General features: G+C 45.9%; 2 protein-coding genes across 6 annotated transcripts in view; both read right to left on the minus strand.

The window, feature by feature from the left end:
- kcnc3a (potassium voltage-gated channel, Shaw-related subfamily, member 3a) overlaps positions 1-13,764 on the minus strand; it is an 84,654-nt gene extending 70,890 nt beyond the window's left edge. For 3 of the 5 annotated variants that reach the window (XM_064314550.1, XM_064314551.1, XM_064314552.1), the window contains exons 1-2: positions 13,454-13,764; positions 4,167-4,853 (exon numbers count right to left, since the gene is read on the minus strand). In XM_064314550.1, coding sequence (XP_064170620.1) covers positions 4,167-4,790 — 624 coding nt within the window. In that variant the 5' untranslated portion in view covers positions 4,791-4,853; positions 13,454-13,764. The remainder of the gene's footprint in view (positions 1-4,166; positions 4,854-13,453) is intronic. The other 2 variants (XR_010326552.1, XM_064314553.1) reach the window with 1 other exon arrangement.
- A 2,947-nt stretch (positions 13,765-16,711) lies between these two features.
- Positions 16,712-20,688, minus strand: zgc:193811 (uncharacterized protein LOC559801 homolog). Its single transcript, XM_064315877.1, has 5 exons — positions 20,252-20,688; positions 19,397-19,576; positions 18,120-18,236; positions 17,635-17,726; positions 16,712-17,039 (listed from the first exon to the last, which is right to left on the minus strand). The coding sequence occupies exons 1-5, from the start codon at positions 20,357-20,359 to the stop codon at positions 16,724-16,726; spliced, it is 813 nt and encodes a 270-aa protein (XP_064171947.1). The 5' UTR covers positions 20,360-20,688; the 3' UTR covers positions 16,712-16,723.
- Positions 20,689-25,612: the final 4,924 nt, after the last annotated feature.

Raw genomic sequence — 25,612 nt, forward strand, 5'->3', positions numbered from 1 at the left:
TTCTGAGAACTGCGTGCTATCCCGTATTTAGACTCGCCAGATGCTCGATATTATTATCACTTTAATTCAGCGCGTCTGTCTGTATTCAACAGCATCACTGTGCAATATACATTTTAAATTCGCGTGCACTTGCGTCATGTCGAACCCAGCTTTTTCGACATTTACACAGCAGAGCAGTAGGCCTACTGTGTAATCAATCATGTTCACTGTAACACTGCGCTACACAATAGCGAACAAACCACAGCAGTTGAAAGACCAGCGAAATCGCAACGTAACTTCAGGGGTCGCAAAATGCTTCTCCCAAACGAAATATTCTTTTGTGTTTACTTCTTCGTCATTTCATCGGCCAAGAGTGCCCACGTCGGTCTATGGATGTATAGCTTACATGTCTGAATACAGTAGGCTACCATCTCTGTTTCAGTTGATCCTTCTGCGCCGATCCTTAATTGAATTCTATACGTGTCTATCTATTGCTCGCCACAGATAATGTTAAACAGTGACGTGTACGCCGTCACAATGGCCCTGGATGTGTCCCCAAACGCGCGGGACCGGATATTTTGCCGAGTTTATGAGAAATTGTGTTGAAATTGGGTGTACGTTCAACTGCAGGGTTAGCGGTAGGGTTCGATATTGGAAGAATGCTTCCCGTATCTATCGCGAGGGGCTACTGTATTTAATGATGTAGATTAGATTCAAAATCCTTAAGAAAAAAAACGGACTTTTGGGTAGCCACTTTGGGAAAACGTGCCTGTGTTTTTATATGAAGAATAGGCAGACGCATGAATGGTCCAACAGAGACATATGAATCGATAAACGGATACGGACACGCAACTTCTACGGATCAGCAAAAAAAAGGAGGGGGGGGGGAGTAATTCCCTCCAATGTTCTTCCCGATCGAAGACTTTAAAAGGCTAGCACCAGCACACCCCCTCCTCCGCTTTCTCCCTCTCCCTTTCTCTAAGCCTGTATCTTGGTCTACTGCAGTAGAAATGAGCGCGTAGTCAGCTAGTATCGGCACCGCAGTGTTACGCTATAGCACAATGAGAGAGGGACCGAGAGTCGCTTATACCAGTAGTGAGCAATCCAGCGAGGACCTCTGCATTAGTACTGATATCATGTTATTGATGACGATACAGATTAAATATGCACTGACAGCGCAAGAAATTATGACGACATTCCAATTGCTCGGACAAAGAATCCTTCCACATTAGCGGACATCGTGAAGATTAGGAGGTCGTCCCTGCAGTGTTATTAAGGTTCAAAGTATACAAGCCGGGCGATTTGAAATACAGACGGGAATATCATATCATCAGTCACATTACATTGCAATCACATAACAATGACCACACATCAATATATTCTATATGTGAGAAAACGCATTAGTATCGCCTCTATTTTAACTATATACCAATAACAATGACTCCGGCCGTCATTGTTGGTATTAAGGTATTTCGATTTTACATGCACAGTAACTCCCGTATGTTCCTCGCCGACAGCTGATGCAATAGACGTACACTTGTCCTCCGGTTAGATTAAGTTTGTTAGCCTATATCGTTAGCGCAGAAGTACCACGTGCCACTATCCATCCTACACATCACATTTTCTGTGTATTAATTCTCCCCTCTGTCTTTAATTTGATAGGCCTATTTAAAGTGTGTTTTTTCCCTGCACGTGTACTGTATATAATCGCCCTCGCGCCTATGGCGCCACGCCGCCGTCATATACTGTACATGACCCTGAAGCTACGCTTCTCTCATTTTCTCAAGGCCAAACGGAGATTCGGACGCAATTCAGTCAATACACTCTCTTCATATACCGAAGTCAACAGAAAATACGACTTAGCACACAGTTATCCGGGTCACGGGACCGATTTGTCTTCTTAAATCGATATGGATTTTTTTTAACGTAACAGTTAGACAGGAAGACAAACAGGGGGATCACGGGACAGACTTTCCGATTTAGAACAAACACCCTGCATCTAACGAAGTATGGCCTTGCATCGATCATAATTCCATTCAATCATAATGTATTATGAATATTTTTCTCCAAAAGTAAATTCAGGGGCTCTGCCAGTCACCCTCACTTACTGTAGTGTGGTCGCATTACAGCAGATACTGTAAAATAACAGAAGGTGCGATAGCATGCAGCTGCATGTGCTTGCAGAACCTGCAGCTCAGTCAATGCACTGCAGGTTACACAGAGAACCGCAGACTGCAGGTTCCTCCGCGAGCTGCCCAGTGCGGCTCAGAGGGTAAACAGTGCACTGTCATACATTATCACACAGCAGCCCGCACGGTCGGGTGCCAGAGACGGCTGCCAGCTGACTGCAGCCGCGTCACTGAGAGAAATACCCAGCGGTACCTGTGATCTGGCAGAGGACGGCACAGATAGCCAGTTTGTTACCTGGTCCTAAATCATCAGGTGCGGAACAAAGGAGAAAAGATCAGGTGGCTCAATATCATCAGACACCTGTCTGATATTGGAAAACCAGCAGCCTGTCCACACGCAGTGAAGCTTTATTTAAAAAATGCGTGTGTGTGTGTTTGTGTGTCTGCGCGCGCATGCAAGTATGTGCGTTTGACGGAGTTTGTGTGGTAGGCGCAGACCCCTTTTACATTTGCAGCATGAATTTAAAGGACTATAGAACACACCGATATGGTAACATTAAGCCATCTGCCTCGAGGGGAAGAAGAGAGAAACTCTGAAAGAGGGAGCGAAGTTGTAGATCGCTTCACGAGCGTTCTAACGCAGCGCTTCGCAGTCCGTCCACACGCGCAGAGCAAGTCTCGGAACGCAAACACACTTGGCTGTTATTAATAATCGAAACCGCTGCCGTACTTTACGATGATCTGCTGGTAGCATAACAATGCAGAACACCCATCGTCGCAATCAGCAGAGTAATAGCGACGTCCCCAATGCTTAGTACAAAATCTAGGTTTCTCGTGACCGTTAAAACACTGGCAATTTAGAATAGGCGACATATGTTCAGTCGTCGGCCTACAGCTGGTGCATTGTGCATTTAGAGATATGTGGGAGGAGGAATTTAAAATCCAAAACGATTGAACAGGCATACGAGCGAAAAGAAGAAAATGATTCATGTGCACAAGACAATCACCTGGACGGGAAAGAAACGTGCTGCGCTGTTGATAGCACAGAGAATCTGGTAGATTACTGAAGGATGAAAATAGGCGAATTCATGATAGGTGTGGGAAGGATGACAAGGGAAGAAACGTTTACAGGTGACGTTACTGTACGCGGAAGCACTGCGATAAACGAGAAACAGGACACATATGGAGAGATAACAGGATGCAAGTCTACGGTAGGAAACAAAGGGTGCAACCAAATCAAAATGACACATTACGGAAAAACAGGTGCCATTTATATCAAAGCGACATGCTATTCATAAAGCAAAGAAATAAGAAACCCTTCCACAACTTTTTAAATCAAAATTTAGGCCAACCCCTGGACTGGGGATTGATGGTCACCCCCAAGAGAGACGCGGGCGGGAATGTCGCGCGGATGTGATGGACAGGGACGGAAAGGGCACGAGACAGGACGGTGGGTGACAGTGATCCGTGTTGGCAGAACGCTTCCACAATTCTAGGAATATGAACGACGAAAGAGCGCGGCCCGCGAGATCAGAACCGCGCGTAAAAGAACTACGACGGTGATTTATATTAACAGAGCGGACAGGAACGCATGACGGTACACCTAGAGTAACAGAGGGCAAAAGAAAGTGAACAAGAAAAAAAATCCAGAAAGAGGAAGAGCCAAACGAAAGCGTCGCGGAGTATCTTCTATAACCAGCAAAAAATGTTTGCGCAGAAGACAGTATTATGGGGAATATCCGTTTTAAACAATAATTAACGCACAAACAATTTAGATGCACGTGACATTCGCTGCAATTTACTCATACATTACACAGCGACCTTATGTCTTTCCAAAGAAATAACATCAACTAAGGAATGTCAGAACATCAGCCTGTCAATAAGTGAATAAGTGCATGCCTAATAATTATCACAATTCATACATAATTCATATATAACCACACACAAATAAAATACAAACCATAGCCATAACTGAACGGTAAATGAAATTGTACATGACCGTCTGAAAGGCACGGACACTAACCCAAAAAGCCAAGATAGTAATTGAAGGCAACTCACCCGCGCATATTTAGAAGAATATGGATCCTCAAAAAGCGCCCAAATTCTGGGTTGCCACACGTGCCACCAGCTGGCTTTTCTCCCGTCTTCTTGCATACACAGTCTCTTTAGGTCTCCGTCCGCGCCTCCCGTTAGCGCGGGGTCATCTTCCGGAGGGTCAGGTTCGGGGGTCTCGAAGCTGTCCAGTGCCTCCTCCGCGTCCCTGTGTTGGCGATAATTCATCCAGCAACACGCTTCCACATCTGTTTCATCGATGCCCCAAAACGCCAGCTCCTCCTCGAACAACGGACCGCACACGTCGTTCGGACAGTGCAACTTTCCCGTTCGGTAATAGTTGAGGATGAACGCGAAGGTGTTTGGATGGCGATCAAAGAAGAACTCGTCGGATTTGGGGTCGTAGTCGAAGTTGCTAAATGCGTCCGGCTCGGTGAGCCACGACAACCGGGTGCCGGGTAAGGTTTTGAGGGTACTGCGGTAGGTCTCGTGTCTCACCCCCCCGCAGTTTATCACGATTTTCTCGCTTTCTGACGGACAAGTCATGTCTGCGCTGTAACATGCTTTGTTGGACGACTTGTTCCCACCCTTTCGCCCTTTGAATGAGGAGACACACACCGAACTGAGCATAGGGCACCGGAGGGAGGGAGAGGAGGAGAGAGAGAACGGAGGGAGGAGGGGGGAAGGAGGAGCCTGTAGAGAGAGAGAAATGGGTAGATTTCGTAAAAAAAAAAAATCAAGGAGTCTGCTTGATTTTCATTCAAAGGGTAAAATCTACCGATGTATTTCCAACTTCAACTAACAGTTAAGCAAACATGCCGCAATATGTAGTTGAATGCTTCATTGTGTAAAAACACTGTTATGTTAATGTAGCACACTGCAGTAGAATCCAGGCAGCTGACCTACCACTGAAAAAAAAGACTTTTAATTTTGGTACTTTGGAGTTCACAAAATAAAACATAAACCATTTAGTTACGAGAATGGCATTATTGAATTAGACATTCATACACTGGCATTTCTAACAAACACCAGGTATAAACATACCAATGCTGTTACTAATATCAGAAAATACTGATGGAAAATATAATTGTTTATGAAGCACACATTAGAAAGAGACATATAATTGTTTATGAAGCACACATTAGAAATAGACACACATCCACCATTCCAATTAAAAAGAAAAAAACATTTACACATCAATATTCATGGTATAAATAGTCTGAAAAGTTATGGGGTAGGGAGGAAACAAATAACAAATTTGGCATACACATGTGTAGCCTAAAACTAGGGGTTAAGATGTCGATAAGAAATTATATAACCAATAGGTCTCCAAAGATTGAGCTATATGGATTTGCAAGAAATCTTTTAATAATCCTGTTCCCTCCCCCCCTCTCTCTCGCTCTCTCTCTCTCCTTCTCTCTGCTCATTATTCCCCTCTTCCAGCCTGTCTTACTCTGTCACTTTGTCTCTCAGTGTCCCTCAATTCACTAAAACACTTTCTTCAATTAGGCCACGGAGAGATGAATATGATTAAGTGTTCCACCCCCTCCTTTCCCCCTTCCCTCTCTCCTCCCTCTCCTTGCTCATCCTATGGGGGGAGAGAGAGAGAGAGAGAGAGAGAGAGATAGAGAGCTATTGAGAGAGAGCTTGAGGCAGAACAATTATTTGCTGAGCTCCACAAAATGGAGAGAGAAAGGACTGTAGACCATTAAAGACCCTCCCACCCCCCCACCCCCCCGCGCTCAGCTCTGTGTTAATGTGCCCAGGAGTGCATTCAGCACAGCGAGCGTGTTTACACTGGCGGACCGTTAACCCCCGCGTCGCCGCGGCGTCCTGCGGAGCACAGTGCACCGTGCTCAGTTTGTCAATTAAGGTCATATTCTACCAACTGTCATTTTGTCCTCCGTGAGAAGATGGAGGAGAGAGGTCGATCACAAGCTTTAAAGAGAGAGAGAGAGACAGAGAGAGAGAGAGAGAGATGAAATGAGGGAGAAAAGGAGACGGGAACGAAGGAACAGTAAGGCTACGGTACGGAGGGGGGGAGGCGCACAGGACGGGGCACATCATCCACTAACTGGACACTCGCGCACTCGTTGACACTGCACTGAGCACCAGCAGGGAGGGCGCGATGGAAGAGTGAACGCTTTTTTGCTGCAGTAAAAGCAAGAATGATTCTTGCGCCCTTCAACGCTCCCTTGCTCTACCCACCCCCCCCACCCCACCACCACCCGCCCCCCCTTGCAATGCGGAGGCAGTTTTTAATGGTCTAAAGGACCCCGTCAGACCTGTCATTGTGTGCCTGCTCAGTTAACCTTTTTTTTCCCTCATCCTATTCAAGAGGTACTCCGTTTGCCCCCTCCCCCCTCTCTCCTCCTCTCATGTTCCGCATAGAGGAATCGGATTTCATTCAGCGAATCCGCACTCTCTGCTTCTCCCCCTCTCTCTTTCCTTCTCCCCCTCTCTCTCTCTTTCCTTCTCCCTCTCTTTCCTTTTCCCTTTTGCTGAAGTTTCCGCTTCCTCTCTTCCATCTATCTGATTCTTTCCTCTTCGTTCTGTCCATCTCATTTTCTAGTCTGTTCTCCTTCTTTTTCTCTAAATCCTGACTCATGTGTCCTCTTCTGTGATCTCTCTCTCTCTCTCTCTCTCTCCCCCCTCTTGTTACAGTTTTCTGGCCTTTCATCTCTTCCTGCACATTTGCACCCATGCTCTACGGTTTCTCCTTCTTTCCTCTCCACACATCTGCCAGGGCCACTCTTTCTCTCCCGGTGCCCTTTCTTCTTCTTTAACTGTCCAACGGCCGATTTCCCACATTACCGGCACTTCAAACCGCAACGGCGCGCTACACTGCTGAACGCAGAAGACTTCCACGGTTAACGCATGAAGTCAGCAGAGAACAGGTGACCAGTGACCGTCCAATCAGGTAAGCCAAAGAAATGATGGAAAGATCAAAGTGGTAGAAGGTACTTCTGCTAGTAATTATTGTAAGTAAAGTAAAGGAACAATTAGTTGCGAGTTAAAAGTAATCCAGGGCGTGGGGGGAGGGGTTGTGAATTAAAACGGATATGTAGATGCACACGGGTGTCAAATATGGTAAAGGGACAAACAGATCAAAAAGAATTTTTAAAACGCGGCAGATTTCCCGGAGTGATGTGAAAAATCGTTGTTTGTAGTGCGCGCATTGTACTTGGCATACCGGGTCGCGTTTTAGATTTCAGGACCTTGGAGAGTGCTTTGGTTTCACTCGGCTAGTTTAACCGCAAAACTGTCAGCGGGCAAAACGCAGTGACACGTTCGGCCATTTCCGGAAGAACCCAGAAAGTTAAGGGAAACGACAGCGCAAGACCGACGCATGGCAAGTAGTCATTTAGGTTGCCGCGATTTATACTTTGATTTACTTTTACTTTGACAAAATAATGTCGTTACTTCAAACATTCAGACGTACGAGCAGCAGTTAAAATCAGAAGATTAATTCAGAGGTAAAAGACCATTTGGGAAACATGGAAATCAAGAATAAACAAAGAATGAAGATGAGTTCGCTCACATACCTTTGCATATTAAATTACATTACGTTCATTTAGCAGGCGCTCTTATCCAGAGCGACTTCCTCAACTTTTACACAGCATTTGCATTGCATCCATTTCTACAGCGATATATACTCAAGCAATGCAGGTTAAGTACCTTGCTCAAGAGTACAACAGCAGTGGCCTACCCGTGAATCAAACCTGTGACCTTATCCATTAATTCCCACACTATTATTAAATGCCATCAATTTTCTGCGTTTTTTTTTTTTTTTTTTTAAACAAATGTTGATGTTTTTTTCTTCCCAGTGTGGCCACTGAAATTCCAGTGCTGCAGTTACACCCCAGCCAGGGGCTGCTTTTCCCAGGGCTGGCCACACAGTACTACAGGAGAGCTAGCGCCGATCAGAGAACGGGGCACCTCTCTTACTCACTAGCCTGTGCTGCAGCAACACCCCAGCCAGGGGCTGCTTTTCCCAGGGCTGGCCACACAGTGCTACAGGAGAGCTAGCGCCGATCAGCGAACGGGCACATCACTTCCTGATTAGCCTGTGTGCTAGCTCCGCGTTACAGGGCAGAGGTCAGGCACAAACCCGGCCCCCAGGTGCTTGGCCTGATCTCTTCTTCTTTTTACAGCCCTTTTTTTACGGTTTATTGACGCAGAAATACCGAGATACTAATTATACTGACTGGGCAATGCAGTCACATTATACGTCAAATCAATGTGAACGCTGAGAGGGGAAAAAGGGACACAACAGCCTCTCTCACACAAGCATACGCAGATGCACGTGACGTTAATCTGCTTGAGTAAAAACCGCACCACAGGTGTGCGAGGCAGGGCCGTGTGTGACGTGCGAACACGCTAAGGGTTAAGCTTTGCTCAGATCGGCGCAGCCGGGCTCAAAGACTGCGGCTCGGTAGACTACCACGAGAAGGGAAGCGCTCTGCCGAAGAATGAGCTTTGAAACCCTCTGAACATGACAAGCTGCATTACCGTTTACAGAAGATGGGGGAAAGGGAGGAAACGAAGATGGGGGGATGGGCGGCTGAAAGAGAAGAGCGGGAAAGATGAAGGAATCCGGCAGAAAAGAGGGAGAGGAGCAGAAAAGAGGGAGAGGAGCGAGAGGAACAATGAAAGTATAGAACAGCCAAGATTCAGCTGCAGTGCTGAGACAGTCACTACACATTTTACACATGCGCACACCAACCAGTACACACACACACATGCATGCACACACACGCTCGTGCACACACACGCACGCACACACACGCGTGCGTGCACACACAGACACGGGCTCACTCACGCATGCACACAGACACACATACACACACAGCTCACACTCACAAAGCACACACACACACACTCACACACATAGACTCACACAAACACTCACACACGCATGCACACACACACACTGACACACACACACACACACACACAGCTGAGAGCGGGGAGAGAGTAATCTAAGGCACAGAGATGTTACCCAGCCTTTACTCTGTACAATGACTGCATTGACAGTGTGCTACCATAAATCAGCTCTACCAATGCACTGAGAGAGAGAGAGAGAGAGAGAGAGAGAGAGAGGGGAGCAGAGAGGAGAGAGAGAGGGAGAGGAGAGGAGAGAGAGGGGACAGGGAGAGAGTGAGAGAGCGAGAGAGAGAGGGGGGACAGAGAGGAGAGGGAGAGGAGAGAGATAGGAGAGAGAGGGAAAGGGCAGGGAGAGAGAGAGAGGGAGAGGACGGAGAGAGGAGAGGAGAAAGAGAGGGACAGAGAGGAGAGGGAGAGAGAGCAGGATTATTAAAGGGAATGATGGTGTGGTAAAGTCAGGAATGGGGAGGGTGAAAGAGAGAGAGAGAGACAGTGATAAATTGGGAGGTGTGCTGACTGTGCAGAACAGGCTCCCACAGTCTGCAGAAAAAAGAAAAGCCTCACTGATTCACAGAGAGAGAGAGAAAGAGAGAGAGAGGGAAAGGGAGAGGGTGAAACAACAACCAGAAAGGGGGCAGAGAGAGACAATGGAAGATCGGAGTGAGAAGAGAGGATCGAAAAAGAGTGTTGGGGAAGGAAGGACAGAAAATGAAGAATACACACAGGGCTCACAGAAAAAAATAATTTTAATACTGAGAGAAATGACAGAAGGCGAGAGAAGGAGATGCAAGAAGGAAGAATGAGCAGGGACGTGAAAAGAAAGTGGGATGGAAAGAGAGGACGGGAAAAACAGAAAGCACGAAGAGAGATCTCCTATCCGTCCGTTTTCCCTGATGCTGCATAGCGAGGCTACATGAACAGCCTGCTTTGGCTCCCTGTCCCCTTATCTTTCTATGAATCTGTTTCAGTGCAGTGTTGAGGCACCATCTATAGGAATAACAGAGTACTGCAATTGCACAAAATGCTGCAGTCTCCCCCCTCCCCCCGCTCCCCCGTTTCTCTCTCTCTCTCTCTCTCAGTGCAGCGTGGACGAGTTTCCATGTTCACCTGTCTGCATATGTCTCCATATATCACCCCCCCCGCCCCCCGTTTTTTAGTGTCAGTGTTAATACACTACAGTGCCTGGTCAGTTAGTGTGGCTTCATTCATTTATTAGTTTATTCATTTACCCTCTACCATTGACTGTTAACCCATGATGTGCCATAGTGCTTGTGTGTGTGTGTGTGTTTGTACTTTATATGAATCCTTTCTCTTCCAACACTAGGGTGATTGCACTTACCTACTACTTAACGCATGAATGTTAAGTACCTTTGCCATATCTCACTGTAGTGCCATTTTTTAAAAAATGTTTTTAAAAACATAAGCAGCTGCACAAGACAAAAAGCCATTGTCAGCATCACATATAAATAACAAAAATTGGCAAATCAGGTGGACAGACAAACAAACAGACAGGCAGGCAGGCAGACAGACAGACAGACAGGCTGGCAGGCAGACAGACAGACAGACAGGCAGACAGACAGACAGACAGACAGACAGGCAGGCAGGCAGACAGACAGGCAGGCAGGCAGACAGACAGACAGCGATATATGGGTGAACTCAGGCCAGGTAAAAGAACATCTTCAAATCTAAAAGAACTGGGGGCACAAACATACAAGTAATATTTAATTTTAGCAAGCCACTAAAGCCACCATTACTGCTTCTCTGTGTACCAGAAATCAAACCTGTGAACAGAGCAGGAGAGAGAGACAGAGAGAGAGAGAGAGAGGGAATAAAGAAGAGAGGGAATAAAAAAGAGATATCCAACAGAGAGGAGTATTGAGAGGTGACCAGAAGCAGAGGACGCAGAGAACATAGTGATCAGCCAATCAAGATAAACCAGAAGAAACAGAAGAAAAAAAAATGTAGCAAAGAAAGGCACTGTGCCTCTGCAGTCCCGTGGAGGCTGGCGTCACACCAGCGCACCGCCCCCTAGAGGCTGGGGGGTCATGACTGCACCGCTAACTAACACTGACACCTGTCCCTGCTTGCACCTTCCTCTCACAAGCACCCAGTGTACACACACACACACGTACACACTCCCTCAATTAGTGGGCCAAGGGAAAGTGAAAAAAGAAGGAGGGAGGGAGGGACAGAGAGAGAAAGAGAGAGAGAGAGAGAGATGTGTGGAAGCATCCATCTCATCAGGAAACCTCTGGGACTGGTCCAGGCCATTCCCATATCTAGAGCTAACAATGTTCCTAAGATAGCTGAAGGCCCGCTCTACCACGCACCCTGCTTCTCGTCTTTCTCGTTAAATCCTAATTAATAAAACTGCCCTTTCCGGTTAATTACGAGCTCTTTATAGTCCTTGATTTAGGCGCATGGGGAATAGTGCGGGAGACGTGTGGCTAGATCGGGGGGTGGGGGGGCGGGTATAATTGTACTAAGCCGAGTCACATATGAACTCCTCCACGACTGTTCTTACAGGAGGGGAGAACAGGAGGGGCGACTGGAGGGGGGTGAGCGCTCTGGGGGAAGGAGGGAGGAGAGGATGATGTACAAAAAAAGAGTGGAGACGACATATGAGGAAAAGGAAAGGGACCTGGTGCAGGAGTGAGAGGGGGGAAAGAGAGAAAAGCGGAGGATAAAGAGGAGGAGGACGAGAGGGCAGGGAAGAGGTCATGGGTAGACGTACAGGTCAACGACGAGGAGGAGCTCAGGTCTGTCCTCAGTGAACGTGAAAGTTGCATCAATAGCAAATTACTGCCAAACAGGAAGTGACATCACGTCCATTGACATATTCTGGTTAATAATTTTGTAGTGACCGTGCTGAATTGAGAGGACCCTCTAAGAGAGTTCACGGGGGTCTTATTTCCCATGCCTATGCCCAAAGGGAACAGGAAACACGGTGCGGGTACAACTCCGAAGAAGCAAGTATGCGAATACGCACAGAACTAGGCCGTGTATACACGCTAGATACACAATTATTACATTAGCTCTGACATTGTGCTGGTAAATCAAGGGCAATTTGGGGCAGTGTGTCCTTTCAAAAGCAGAAGGGTAAATTCTAGGTTACTGTCTTTCTATATAAAAAGAGATAAGAGGACAGAGATAGAGATTCAAGAAAGGAAGAGGAGTGTGGCACATAGGGGCATAGACAGACAGACAGACATGCAGGTAGGCAGACAGACAGACAGACAGACAGGCAGGCAGGTAGGCAGATGGATGGACAGGCAGGCAGGCAGGCAGGCAAATGGACAGACAGACAGGCAGGCTGACAAACAGACAGACATGCAGGTAGATGGATGGACAGGCAGGCAGACAGACAAGCAGGCAGGCAGACAGACAGATGGATGGACAGGCAGGCAGACGGACAAGCAGGCAGGCAGACAGACAGATGGATGGACAGGCAGGCAGACGGACAGGCAGACAGGCAGGCTGACAAACAGACAGACATGCAGGTAGATGGATGGACAGGCAGGAAGGAAGGCAAACGGACAGACAGATGAACAGAGAGATAGAGATGGACAGAAAACCTTATGCGCAGAAACGCGCAGGGCAGGTGGCCCAGGACACTGAGAGCTGGAGCACTGGCGCGATTAGTGGAGGCGTAACGCCTGCGTTTAAAATGCCGGTTAGGAATAGGCTTCGTTTTCACACGAGATTGACCTGAAGGGCGAGGGCCTTGGGCCACACATCCACCTCCCTGTTCCTCTGACCTCCCCCTCCGCAGCTCCTTCGTCTTCCTCTCCGAACGCCGCCGTCTCTGCGCCACCTTTTAAATCGCCCCACCTCCCCACTGTCTTCTTTCTCTTAACCTTCCCATAAATGTACCCCTCCGTCAATCTCATTCCTACTCACCGCCACTTTTTTTATCTGACCGTCTGTTTACATACAGCGCAGTTTGTTAGAGCTAACGAACTGACCCCTTAAAGAGCACGCACCCGTTGCGCTATGCAGCTCTAACGCAATGCTCGCATTGAAAATACTCAACTGTTTCTGTTAACTTAGGTATTTTGGTGCATAGACCGAAGCATACTTAATATGCAACAATGCGTGTGCCTTGGTTGGACATTTGAAACAGGCTATAGTAGCTTACTGATTCATATATTTAAGTTACGTCTTTGAGGGCTTGCACTCAAAATATAAAGGTATCCACACACGCGCACACTGCAGATACAGGGGGACTACAAAAGAACACGATACTTGTTGAGTTTCACGAATGTATTGTGTACGTATTTCTGCAGTTACCCTCTGTGAACACACACCATATACACCAAAACACACGTTTTCATGTTTTTTTTTTCACCACCTGTACAAAGACGTCCACTACACAAAGCACCACAGACACCTATTTGAGTACTTACTTGATTTTGGTCGGGCTTGGTTTGAGTGTGTGTACAGTGTGCGTGTATACAAACACACACACATCAACACACAAACGCAAAAACAACGTTGCTTTTTGGTTTGTATTATCGGAGGGAAAATAATTTCCAATTTATCTTCGGTTCTCAGTGCAAATCATATTTTTCCCTGCACACCTTACTTGATAAAATTGCTTTAAGTGTGAATTTTGTAAATATTATTGTTATTCAACGTTATAGCAGCGCATTAATAATCATATTGAGCGTGTCGTCTACTGTACGTCTAATTATCTCTCTCGACCTCTCCTAATCACAATCAGCGTCTCGCCTCAAAATATTGGCACATTTTTTGTCGATTTTAAAGCCACTCTGCGTCTTTACAGATCTCAGCAGTATTAATTCTGTTCATTCAATCAGTTTTTATAAATGGAGCCTACTCTGTCTCTTCCCCTACCTTCCTCTATTCTTCTTTCCTCCCCCAAGCGTTACAATAAAAAAGACGGGACGAGCACTGCCCGGAAACACCTCTTTTGCTCGCTTGCACTCTTTTTTCCTCTTTCCACTGGCACGCACGTTTCTGTCTATTTTTAGCTCTCTCTTCTCAAGAGCATCCCTTCTTCTGTTTTTTGCTTCTTTTTTCAGCAGTCCAAATCGACGGGCAATTTATTTTAACTGGTCTGTAAAAATTAATATCGTACAGACGTATTTAAAACTAAAACGCCGACCGTGTCAAAATGAACCACGACATTCACGTGTCTGCCTATCTGTTCCATGTACAGACTGCACGGTCTGTCTGTCTGTCTGTCTGTTCCTGAATAGGTGTGTTTATTGGCGTAAATTGGGATTCCCATGTAGACTGTTCCCACTGTAGTGTAACGGTCTACTCCCTCCTTTTCTCTTTAAAGGGAACGGTGCCCCTTGCCTTCTCCCTTGCTTCGAGCCCCACCCATCGGGTCACTGTCGATTTTAGCCAACTGCAAGCCAACAGTAGCCTGCAGTATGTAGCCAGATATATAACCCGTTCACTAATATCACCGCGTATCATATGCATGTCTCTTTAATGAAACACGTGTCTGCGTCTACCATTTGTGTCATTTAAAATGCATATATTGATTTAAAAAATAAATCGTTTATGGCGATAGTAAATCTGAATGGAAACGAAATAAAGAATCTTGAGAATGGACACTTTTTACGTCATAATTCATTCATTCACATTAAAATTGTTCTCTCCAGCCCCTCCCCCTCCTCTTCGCTGCAGACTCTCCACAGGGTGCTGTTATTTTGTGTCCAGTTGGTCATTGTCTCTGTATTGACCCTCCCACAGTGATGTGACTAGTCAGTCCAATGGTTTCTCTTTCGGGAGAGAATAATGACAACACACACACACACACATAATTATCTAACCCTCGCAGACACAAGCAATTGTAAACAAAACAGAGAAAACAAGTTTTTTTTATTATAAAAAGCAAAACAGAGATATTTTGATAAGAGTCCAAGCGGTAGTTTTCTTACATCTCTAGAATCAGAGACAAAAGGTTTCGATCTCAGACGCACGGAGAGGCACGCGCTCTCACAGAAACACGGAACACCGCTGTGGCGGCAGCATTACCGCAGACCCCCTCCAGACGGAATGACAAACTGCGTGTCTTGGCACGCGCCACAGGAAATACGACACGTGGGAACCCTCGGCAAGCAGCAGCAGCAGGGAAGAGGAGACTCGCGCCGAACACCAAGCGAACAATACAATACATTTTTGACATTTTAACATTCAAATGACCTCTACGGCTGCCTTCTAAACAGCCGAAGAGATTTAGGCTGGACCAAGGTGACCATATTGGTAACGGAGTGAATGGCTGCTGTGAGATTAAAACTGGCCCGGATCATGCCTTTTACCCACCTGAATTGACATTCAAGGCCTGTCAATTTCCTCTAATTTTGCACAAATCGACCCCCTGACCTCCAGTCCCAAGAGATTCTTAAAAAAAAAGCAAAAAAAAAAAAAACGCAATGTAACCATGGTGACCTTGTACATCTGCATACTCGACAGTGCACCCATTTGACTAGGTATAATTCTATTCTCTGCACATTACATAAGCAGAAGATAATAGAAACATAGCTAGTTTTCTATATTTAGCCCAGAGAGAAGCCGTTTCGCCCACACAGAGGCTACATGCAGGTGACGGATAAGCTTGATCCAGGGTGATTCTAAATGAACAGATACCGACACCAATCTGCATCAAATCACCCATTCAGAAATATTGCACGGGTTCCATTCAGCGGTCATATTTTATTGGCTCAGTCAGGTGCGTGTGATTAGTTCCTCTCTTCAGATATTACTTAAACTTTATGAAGGCCAGGGCTGCGCACATTTCCAGCGCAGGGAGGTCGGCTGGACGCGTTCGCGAGCGGCCCCGCCAAACGGCACGTTTATACGAGCGCTTCTCCGTGCCCTTCACGCCCCGACGCTCCTTTCAAACCAGCACCTGGTGGTTCAGTCTGTCTATCAAACGGGCGATTTATTTGTGTGCATTAACCTCTGTTTTTACCTCCTCCTCAGTCTTTTCCCTGTGTATATTTATCTGGCTATATTCATCCTCTCTCTCTCTCTCTCTCTCTCTCTCTCTCTCTGTCTGGCATGCCGCCTGAGGGAAGGAGAGGGGGAGGTGAGAGAGAGAGAGAGAGAGAGCGAGAGAGCAGGTGGGCGGAAGAGAGAAAGAGAGAGGAAGGAGAGGCTCCAGTGGATTCCAAGGGTAATTTGCGATATGATGCCAAATAACCTCTCCGCTCCACCCCCCCTCCCCCCCCCTCTTTCATTCACTTTACAAAAGCCGAGTCGGCACTGAGAACAAAACGACTGCTTTCCTTTTCACTTCCTGGTGCCTGCAACCGTCAGGCTGACCTCACGCTGCGTGATTCCACAAACATATCGCGACCAAACTCGGTTATATGAGGGGTAAGGTTTTTTTGTTTTAAAAAAAATAAATAAATAAATAATGTTAATTTAAAAATTCGAATTCGTCATCTCCGTCTCTTAAATCTCTGTCTCTACATTAAGTATATACAGTATATGTACACGACTGTCTTGGCTTCTTCCTCCTTTTTTTCCAAATAAAGAAAAAGAGCGTATCCACTTCATCCTGTGTGGCCTGCCATATCCTTCTTCTGCCTGGTCTGCTGCGTCCAATCCCCCCCCCCAGCCCCTCCTAGAACCCCCCCCCCCCCCCAGCCCTTCCCAGCCCCCTCCCTCCAGCCCGTCCCGGCCCCTCCCTCTTCTCAGATGAGGGCCATTTTGTTCCCTCCGTAGCCCTGGTTCTCCGTGCTGTACATTTTGGGGACCTTCAAGATGTGCCCGTAGAGGTCCCTGCCGGCCTGCGCGGCGGTCCAGTCGGGGAGCTCCGGGACGGGCGCGGCCGGAGCGCCGGCGGGGGCGGCGAAGCTGTCCCGGTACACGGTGGTGCGGCCCCCGTGGGGGACGTGCTGCAAGGCCCGGTGCAGGAAGGGTTGCAGCGACGGCGCGGGCAGAGTTTTGGGAGGGGGCATCCTCCTGTAAGCTTCTTCGTCGAAGCTGCTGGGGGAGAAGAGCTCGGACCTGCCGGGGGGGAGGGGGAGGGAGAGGTCAAAGAGGTCGTCGGCATGGGAACCGCCAACCAAACTTGAGAGGCTGCGTGAAAACATCAGCGTCAGCATCGCCGGGGATAAAGGAGGCAATTATCGTCCCAGAGTCTGGGCACCTGAGTTACACCGTGTGAAACTTGGGTTATAGTGTGTGTGTGTGTGTGTGTGTGTGTGTGTGTGTGTGTGCGCGCACGTGTGTGTGTGAGAGACCCTGAAGTCCAGAAATATTTTTAAATGGATGCAATCTGAATGCACGAAAGACAAATGTTTAGAACAGTTAGCTGACTACCTCCTTAATTACTCATACTGATAATCCGATTAATTTTACTGTGCCCGGTCTATACAGTGCAAATGCATTACCTTTCAATTTTGCATTATTTTCATATAGTAATCTGGATTATTTACTGAAACTGTAACCTGCACAAACATGCAAGAAAACCTAGCACAAAAATGCAAGGTTATAAATGTGAGCGTAAGTTAGACTAATTCATACCCTTCAGTTCCTCAACTGTGATAGGGCATGGAAGCATACCGGTATTTGTCTTATATCGCCCTCTTGTGGATCTCACCTGCCATAGCGCCTGTAGTCCGCATGGGTAGTGCTGATGCTGGGCATGTTCAGAGCAGGGACTTTATCTGTCTCAAACTGTCTACTCAGTGCCTGTGTGAAGCACAAACAAACATTCAAATGTAATTACAGACTATCTGGATCCATTAACACAAAAGGATATGAACGCATTCAAAAAATATCCACCCTAATTAAGTGGTGTCAATGGCATTATACATTACACAATACATAGCTAACAGGACCTAATTTCCTGTATAATACGCATTTGTATTTGTATACGCATTTTAGACACGCTCCGAAACTTTTAAAAGCTGTTTACATTAAAACTCAGCTGTCCACAACACTGTCCCTCCTAGATTTCAAATCTCACAGTTCTGAGATCGAGAGTCCATTGCTCTATCCATAGCACCCCTTCCAGCCCGCCCCCTCCCCTCCCCTCCCCTCCCCTCCCAGAGGCGAAGCCCAGCCCATTACCCCTCTCCTCACCAGCAGCGGGGTGTAGTGCTCAGCCTCCGACCTCTGGGGGGCGCTCCAGCCCCTGTAGCGGTCCTGCATCTCGCTCACGGGCGGTGAGATCATTCTGGCGGTGTGACAGTCCCTCAGCTGGGGACACAGGAAGTGGCCGTGAATTTCCAACAATTCCCCACACACAACAGGAAACGCTGACTTTCAGCCCCTTAAATGTCACAGTCAGAGGCAGAGGACTCGTCATAAGCCAGCAGCTTTTTGGGTAGGGAACTGGCCTCCTAAAAGGTTCCTGGTAGGGCACTGCCTTGAGCAAGATATATTGCTTCAGTATATATCCAGCTGAATAAATGGATGTAAAAGTTGTGTACGTCGCTCTGGATAAGAGCGTCTGCTGCAATGACATGTAGTTTTATTTCTGCAATGTAATAAAACTGTATACTAGAGGCCCCAGAGTCACCAAGGGTTCGAGAGTCAGTATTTCCTGATCCAGAAAAATCACCTCCCTAAATCACACAGAGGAGAGAGACAGTCTATAGACTAACATGCTTGTGATATCCACATACAGTATGGATATAAGGGCATAACTATGAGAGATTCACCATACTGCAACTACATTTGAAATGTGTGTACTATTACTGTTATGGTATCTATTATTGTTAATATTCCTAAAATCATTTTTAGCTTCCATCCTTGTGTGTCCTTTCCAAAAACATATGGGGTAATTGGTGGGGTTTTTCTATGACTGGTTCCACAGATACATATTAAGCATAACCATGGACTAAATGGGGTTTTGTATGGAGAATCTCCATTGAAAATAGAATTTAGTCTAGGACTAGGCACCTACACAGCTACCAACAGTACCTGGACACCCATTGTCTGGGCTGTTGTACATGGTTTGAGTTAGGCCCCTCAGTTCCAGTGAAGGTAAATCTTAATTCTACAGCATACGATCACATACTAGTCAATTCTGTATTTCCCCAACACTTTGAATAAGGCCCTTTTCTGTTTCAGCATGACAATGCCCCCGGGCACACAGCGAGGTCTGTATAGAAATTGTTTTAGTCAAAAACGGTGTGGAAGAACTTGAACTTGACCTGCACAAAGCCCTGACCTCAACCCCATCCAACACTATTGGGATTAATTGGAAAGCTAACTGCAAACCAGGCCTAATCACCAAATCAGTGCCCAACCTCACTAATGCTCTTCCGGCTGAGTGGAAGCTAATCCCTGCAGAAATGCTCCAACATCTGGTATAAAGCCTTCCCAGAAGAGTTGTGGTTGTTCTAGCAGCTTACCCTATCGCCAAGCTCGTCCACAAAGTTGACGGTCCAGTGCGGAACAGCCTTTGAATACCGCGGGTGAGTTAGCGGACCCGCCAGCGCCTTCCTACCGTGCTCCAGCCTAACCAAGGAGGAAAAGTGCCCGCTCGGCGGCACTCGGCGCGGCTGACGGAGCAGCGGGGGGAGGAGGTCACCCTAAAACACCCGAGGGAGAGGGCGGGGTTAGGCCTTACTACCCAATGGTCCCCATAATGGATTAGCTATGCCGCAATAGCGGTAGTGACAAAACGATGCATTGGCTTATGTTGGATGTGAGCATCTGAAATGTAATATTGCCATTGTTTGCCATTAATTTTTGGGTCAGGTCATTTTTTAGGTTTACTTAGGGTTACAGACCCTACAGACCTCAGGTAAGGCCTCCATCGTGCCCGGCTGAAATAGCCAGCCTAGAATTGATTTAAAAAGCTATCCCGTACATATCACAGCAGCGACAAAGACAAGGGCATTGAAAAAGGACACTGGTAGCTAGCAACATGCTAAAATACATGTACAAAACAGCCTATAACAACGGCAGTAAATTACATGATTGTGCTCACATGACGATATTATTATTATTATTATTATTATTGTTGTTGTTGTTGTCATTATAATAATGAAGAAGAAGACTGTCACATAAATATGCTCCGGCTTTTAACCTCTGCTCTGCTTTTTAACTACTCTCATTCCCCATTTGATGTTTGTAACTCGTCTACTGTAACTTTGTGTTTTATGTCAGGTCCCCCGTGCATATTTCGATCTCAATAGGGTTTTTAAATAAAGGTTAGCTAAATAATAAAGAAAGAAAGAAAGAAAGAAGAAGAAGGAACGCACCCGTTGACTTTCGATGTTAATGTCACTTGGCAACGGCCCTTTGTAAACGTGTCCGATACCGGTACTTGTTTGGTTCAGGCTTTGACACTTTTTATCCAACACATCCATTTCTCCAGCGGTGTAACAAAATTCCACAAAAAAGAATAGCTTCACAATATAATGTCCCAACTCTCGTTTGCAGATGTCCAGCTAACTAGGCTATGTTACCAATGTAGCAACTCAAGCAGTTAACGTAAGCGAATAAAATATAAACTAGCCTATAGCAAATAGAAGGGAAAAATCAACTTTTAAAAAAATCCAGATATTGTAACTGAATTGATCACTAGACTATACACACTGCCACTGTACGAAAAGATAACTAAAGCGTGCGTTAGCTTGTAGTTGCTTGTGGTTTCGAAGTTTGTTTGGACTTTATCACCATGGAAATACCGCTACATTCGTAAGAAATTGATCTCCCTACCTACAGCAGGCGTATCAACCGGTATCAACCAATCACCTCCACAGCACATTTAAACACGTGTAGAGCTCTGCGGTAGAGGTAGACTACAGCAGGAAAACTGGAAGAAATAGAACAGTCTAAAAACATTATCATTGCGCCGAGCAATCCCTAGGATGAACACGGAAACCACTGAATGGTTTGCTATGTAAAAAAATGACGACAGTTTACAAATAAAATAAGTTGGTCAAACACAACGTTTGGATTCTGACCGTGGGCAACAAGACCAACAGTGTTTTGTTTGTTATTTTTATTAATTTTTTTTAATTACATTTTACATCAAATAATTACATGTTCGATTGACTGCATTTTGTCACACTTCGAATCGATGGAAAAGAGAATAGCCGGTAGGATTTAGAAACAAATTATAATGGTGTGGGGGTGTTGGAGAACCAGAAGCGACTAATATAGGGGAACGAAAAGCTAACGCTACCGGAAGCGTTTAGCCACAAAGTCCCGAAGGACAAAGGGAAAGGGAAAGGGAACACCCACAAGTAAATCACCAAACAAATAAGATCCTAGGGAGAGTAGCTCCCGCACACAAAGGATCAAAAACAAGAACCAAAAACACGGAGTAAAAAGCCACTCCGAAGGACCACCTTGTCCAGCCGTAAAACTGGCTTGTGAAACCAAAGCGACCCGTAAAAACCAGGGCGAAAAAAGAAGAGGACCAGTGGTACAGAGGCGAGGCTCTGGTACCAAACCCAAAACTGGTCTACAAAGAAAATAGACAACCGAGTCGCAAAACTTACTCAGCGAAAGAAAAACCTGAGACGCAGCTCAGAAAAATGCAAACAAAATACACACCAGGGACAACGTCCCAATACCCACCGGCTCACACGAGCTCAAAAGAAAAGTATGAATACTCTTAAAGCGTCAGAATGCGCACACAGCGCTAAGAGACTGAATCGCCTTAACCCAGGACACAGAACCAACCCACAACACAATTCTGTAACTCGTCCAACGAGCACCTATACCAATGTCGTACCGGCTTTGTGATAATGAGGTTTTACACAGAAGCGCAGATGGGTGTTCTGGCAGTGCTTATAAAGGCACCTCCCCAGGTGAAAATAATTGAGAAATCAGACACCTGGAACACATTAAGAATTTCTCAAAGGCCAGGTGCCCTCTAGTGGCAGCACAAGGCCACTACACCCCAGAACCATGACACGCAAGTTAGCTGTTCCTTACACTACTGAGAAATTGCACAGCATGACTTTCTCATCGAAGATGATTTATCATTATTTAACGAATTGCGCGGGGCTGCCGGGTCGTGGCCAGTAGCCTATAGTAGTCTATGGGAGAATGGACTGCCATTTCAGCAGGCAGATATAAATAAGCAGCCCAGTAGGTGACGTCAGATATGAAATTTTTCAGGCATCTGAGAAACAACAAAAAGTATATCATTTGAAACGTTGCATTTCACAAGTATTAGGTAGCCTACAAAAGTATCAAGATTTAATTGCGCAAAATATAGTGTAGGTCTACACGATAATCTGTCCATGTGGCCAAGTAGCCCATGTTTGTAAAACTGAATGCTGAACGTTCCCGAACACAAATTAACTAAAATGTAAGGATTGGCTTTGGCAAAACAATATATGGAGACATGCGTAGTCCAAGTCCAAGGCAGGAAAGGTGAGAACTCCTGTAATTAATTTACAGCGGGAAATCAATATCACTTCTTAAAACACATCTATCCCTAAAGAATATATCCGGACAGCCTCATTATCAAATGAATGATTTGGCTTTGGCTAAGTGTAATATAATGGGTAAGGAGATGGTCTTGCAACCTGAAGGTCACAAGTTCGATTCCCAGGTACGCCGTTGTACCCTTGAGCAAGGTACTTAACCTGCATTGCTTTCGTATATACCCTGCTGTATAAATTGATACAATGTAAATGCTTAAAGCACAAACTAGCCTACTATTATCCTTGAGCACGATCACAGATGGGCACGCGCATTTTTAAAAATCTAAATACGGATTGCTGTTACAGCCAATCTGAAAATTGTTTCTCTGTTCATGGCTAACCTAAAAAAAGTTAAGATGGCATCTTGTGCTATTGTGGACACCAAGTTACGATGACGTCAAACTCACATTAAACTCATGCTCTTCATACAAGGCAGCTGACTTCGTATTGGGACACAACCATTGTATACAGTAACTGCAAACTTTTTAATACCTTAGACATGGGGCATTAGTATTGCTGTAATTCATGTGAACCTGATTCACTAGCTCTGGTGATTGTTTGGTTTCTGTGACAGTCACAGAAATATTTACTCTTTTAGGCGCCCTCACGCTGGTCATCACAGATCGATTGCAGAAGAGTTGTGATTACATTTTGCCTTGCTGACATGTTAGGCTATAGCTATTTACACGCTAAAAAAAAATTCCTCAGCCATTTTATTGAGAATGATTATCCATTGCCATGGCCTTTGCAAATGTACTGTCTGTAACTTGTATAGATGGTACATTAGTGACTGGATTGGGCGTGGCAGGTACAGAACAGCTTTGAGAATGCTTGATGACAAGTCATTCAGCCCCTTCCTGTTTAGCCTACTTATTTATCATCGCTACAAATTGAACCTGGGGCACTTCTAGTACAACCATTGTAATTCTTCTCATCTGGTGTCTCATTTTAAAGAGCGAAGTTGCTTTCAGGATCAGGATCTCAATGCAGACTGTTTATAAAACAACTACTCATGATCAATTCAGACATTAAAACTTATTTCTCACATAAAAATAACTTTAAAAAATACTTTAAACTACTTTTAAAAAAATGTTCAGAAATAAAATTATGGTGAATATAAAGGCAGAATGGTTCAGAGAGTGAGAAAATAAATTTAAATAATCTAACCTTTTGAAATGAAATGTGCAATGTAAGGCTTGTATACTTGAGTAAACTTTCATATTATTACACCTGACCATATACCAGTTTTATTAATAGATTTGCTCAGTTGTAAAGCTCTATGACATAATAGATCATTGAAGCGCTATGGCATCACAGCACCAGTGGTTGTTTTATACCTTGTTTGAGGTATGATAAAAGCCAAGCCTTAACCATAAATATTCAGAGTCAGGCATTCATTTCATTAAAGTGAAAAGTACAGCTTGTGCTCTGGCTTCACCCACTCGGTGAAATTTTAGCAAAAGTATTAAATGTCTGCTTTTCAGAAGAACAGAGCTGGAGAGAAGAAGAAGAAGAAGAAAAACGGCAAACCTGACAGGGCTGCTGCAGGCAAGTCTGCAGAAATCTGCCATCTGAGATATTTCTGTTCCTAGTTTGATAGACTAAATTGGACTTAACAGACACCTTGTCTGTCAGTATTAGGCAGATTCTTGGAAAATCATAATACAGTAAATCCTTACTTGGTTTGTACAGGTGATTATGTTGGTTTTCAGAATAATAAAAAAAGCTTTTGTCGAGTGGAAACTGATAGAATAAATAATTACCTTTTCTCAAAAACCACTCTTGTAGTTTATGGGTAAATGTTCGTAGTGTATCACCCTTGACGTACAAAAAGTCATTTACTTCCATCTTTATTTCCCCCAAAATATTTGACCGTAAATTAAAATGTAAAGGCATCATATCATTGTGTATTGTACAACAGTAAGTGTGAATTGTTTAATGACCAATGACAACAATTTAACAATGTGTGTTTACGCATATAATGGGTTGCCATGCTTATATTGCACATATGCACACACACACACATACACACACACATACACACACTTTAAAATCCCAGCGCTGGCAAGCTGTGCAGCCTTCAGTACTGGTCATCCTGCTGAGATCCAGGCTCTTGGAAGGTGAAATTTCACTGGAAGATTTCAGGCCGTGTTCAAACCCTCGGGGATGACTTTCACAGCGTCGCTGCCCACTCCTCCAGCCTCTGTCCCGGCTGAAAAGAGGAAACGCATCACCTCTCCCTGCGCCGCCGGCAGCAGAACAGGAAGCCGCCGCGGCTGCCGCGACCGCGTCGTCCACCTCCTGGCTCTTCAGCCGTACAAGAAGCTGGAGATCCTGGCGAGACTGTGGAAAGATGGGGTCAGCACCAAGGCCCTGTGGAGCATCCTGCAACAGGTTAGAGAGGGAGGGGCTACTGAAACAGGTTAGAGAGGGAGGGGCTACTGAAACAGGTTAGAGAGGGAGGGGCTACTGAAACAGGTTAGAGAGGGAGGGGTCACTGGAACAGGTTAGAGAGGGGGGCACTCTGGAACAGGTTAGAGAGGGGGGCACTCTGAAACAGGTTAGAGAGGGAGGGCACTCTGAAACAGGTTAGAGAGGAAGGGGCACTCTGAAACAGGTTAAAGAGGGAGGGGTCACTGGAACAGGTTAGAGAGGGAGGGGCACTCTGAAACAGGTTAGAGAGGGAGGGGTTACTGAAACAGGTTAGAGAGGGAGGGGCACTCTGGAACAGGTTAGAGAGGGAGGGGCACTCTGGAACAGGTTAGAGAGGGAGGGGCACTCTGGAACAGGTTAGAGAGGGAGGGGCACTCTGGAACAGGTTAAAGAGGGAGGGGCACTCTGGAACAGGTTAGAGAGGGAGGGGCACTCTGAAACAGGTTAGAGAGGGAGGGGCACTCTGAAACAGGTTAGAGAGGGAGGGGCACTCTGAAACAGGTTAGAGAGGGAGGGGCACTCTGGAACAGGTTAGAGAGGGAGGGGCACTCTGAAACAGGTTAAAGAGGGAGGGGTCACTGGAACAGGTTAGAGAGGGAGGGGCACTCTGGAACAGGTTAGAGAGGGAGGGGCACTCTGGAACAGGTTAGAGAGGGAGGGGCACTCTGAAACAGGTTAGAGAGGGAGGGGTTACTGAAACAGGTTAGAGAGGGAGGGGCACTCTGAAACAGGTTAGAGAGGAAG

The sequence above is a fragment of the Anguilla rostrata genome, chromosome 17 (assembly GCF_018555375.3).
Source record: "Anguilla rostrata isolate EN2019 chromosome 17, ASM1855537v3, whole genome shotgun sequence".
Taxonomy (NCBI): domain Eukaryota; kingdom Metazoa; phylum Chordata; class Actinopteri; order Anguilliformes; family Anguillidae; genus Anguilla; species Anguilla rostrata.

What these genes read in the sequence shown, in the direction of transcription:
- zgc:193811 (XM_064315877.1), bottom strand. Translation starts at nt 20,359, where the DNA reads ATGGATGTGTTGGATAAAAAGTGTCAAAGCCTGAACCAAACAAGTACC. An exon ending in TGGACGAGCTTGGCGATAGG is followed by an intron (nt 18,237 to 19,396) that starts GTAAGCTGCTAG and finishes CTGTGTCCCCAG; the next exon opens with CTGAGGGACTGTCACACCGC. An exon ending in AGCACTACACCCCGCTGCTG is followed by an intron (nt 17,727 to 18,119) that starts GTGAGGAGAGGG and finishes TGCTTCACACAG; the next exon opens with GCACTGAGTAGACAGTTTGA.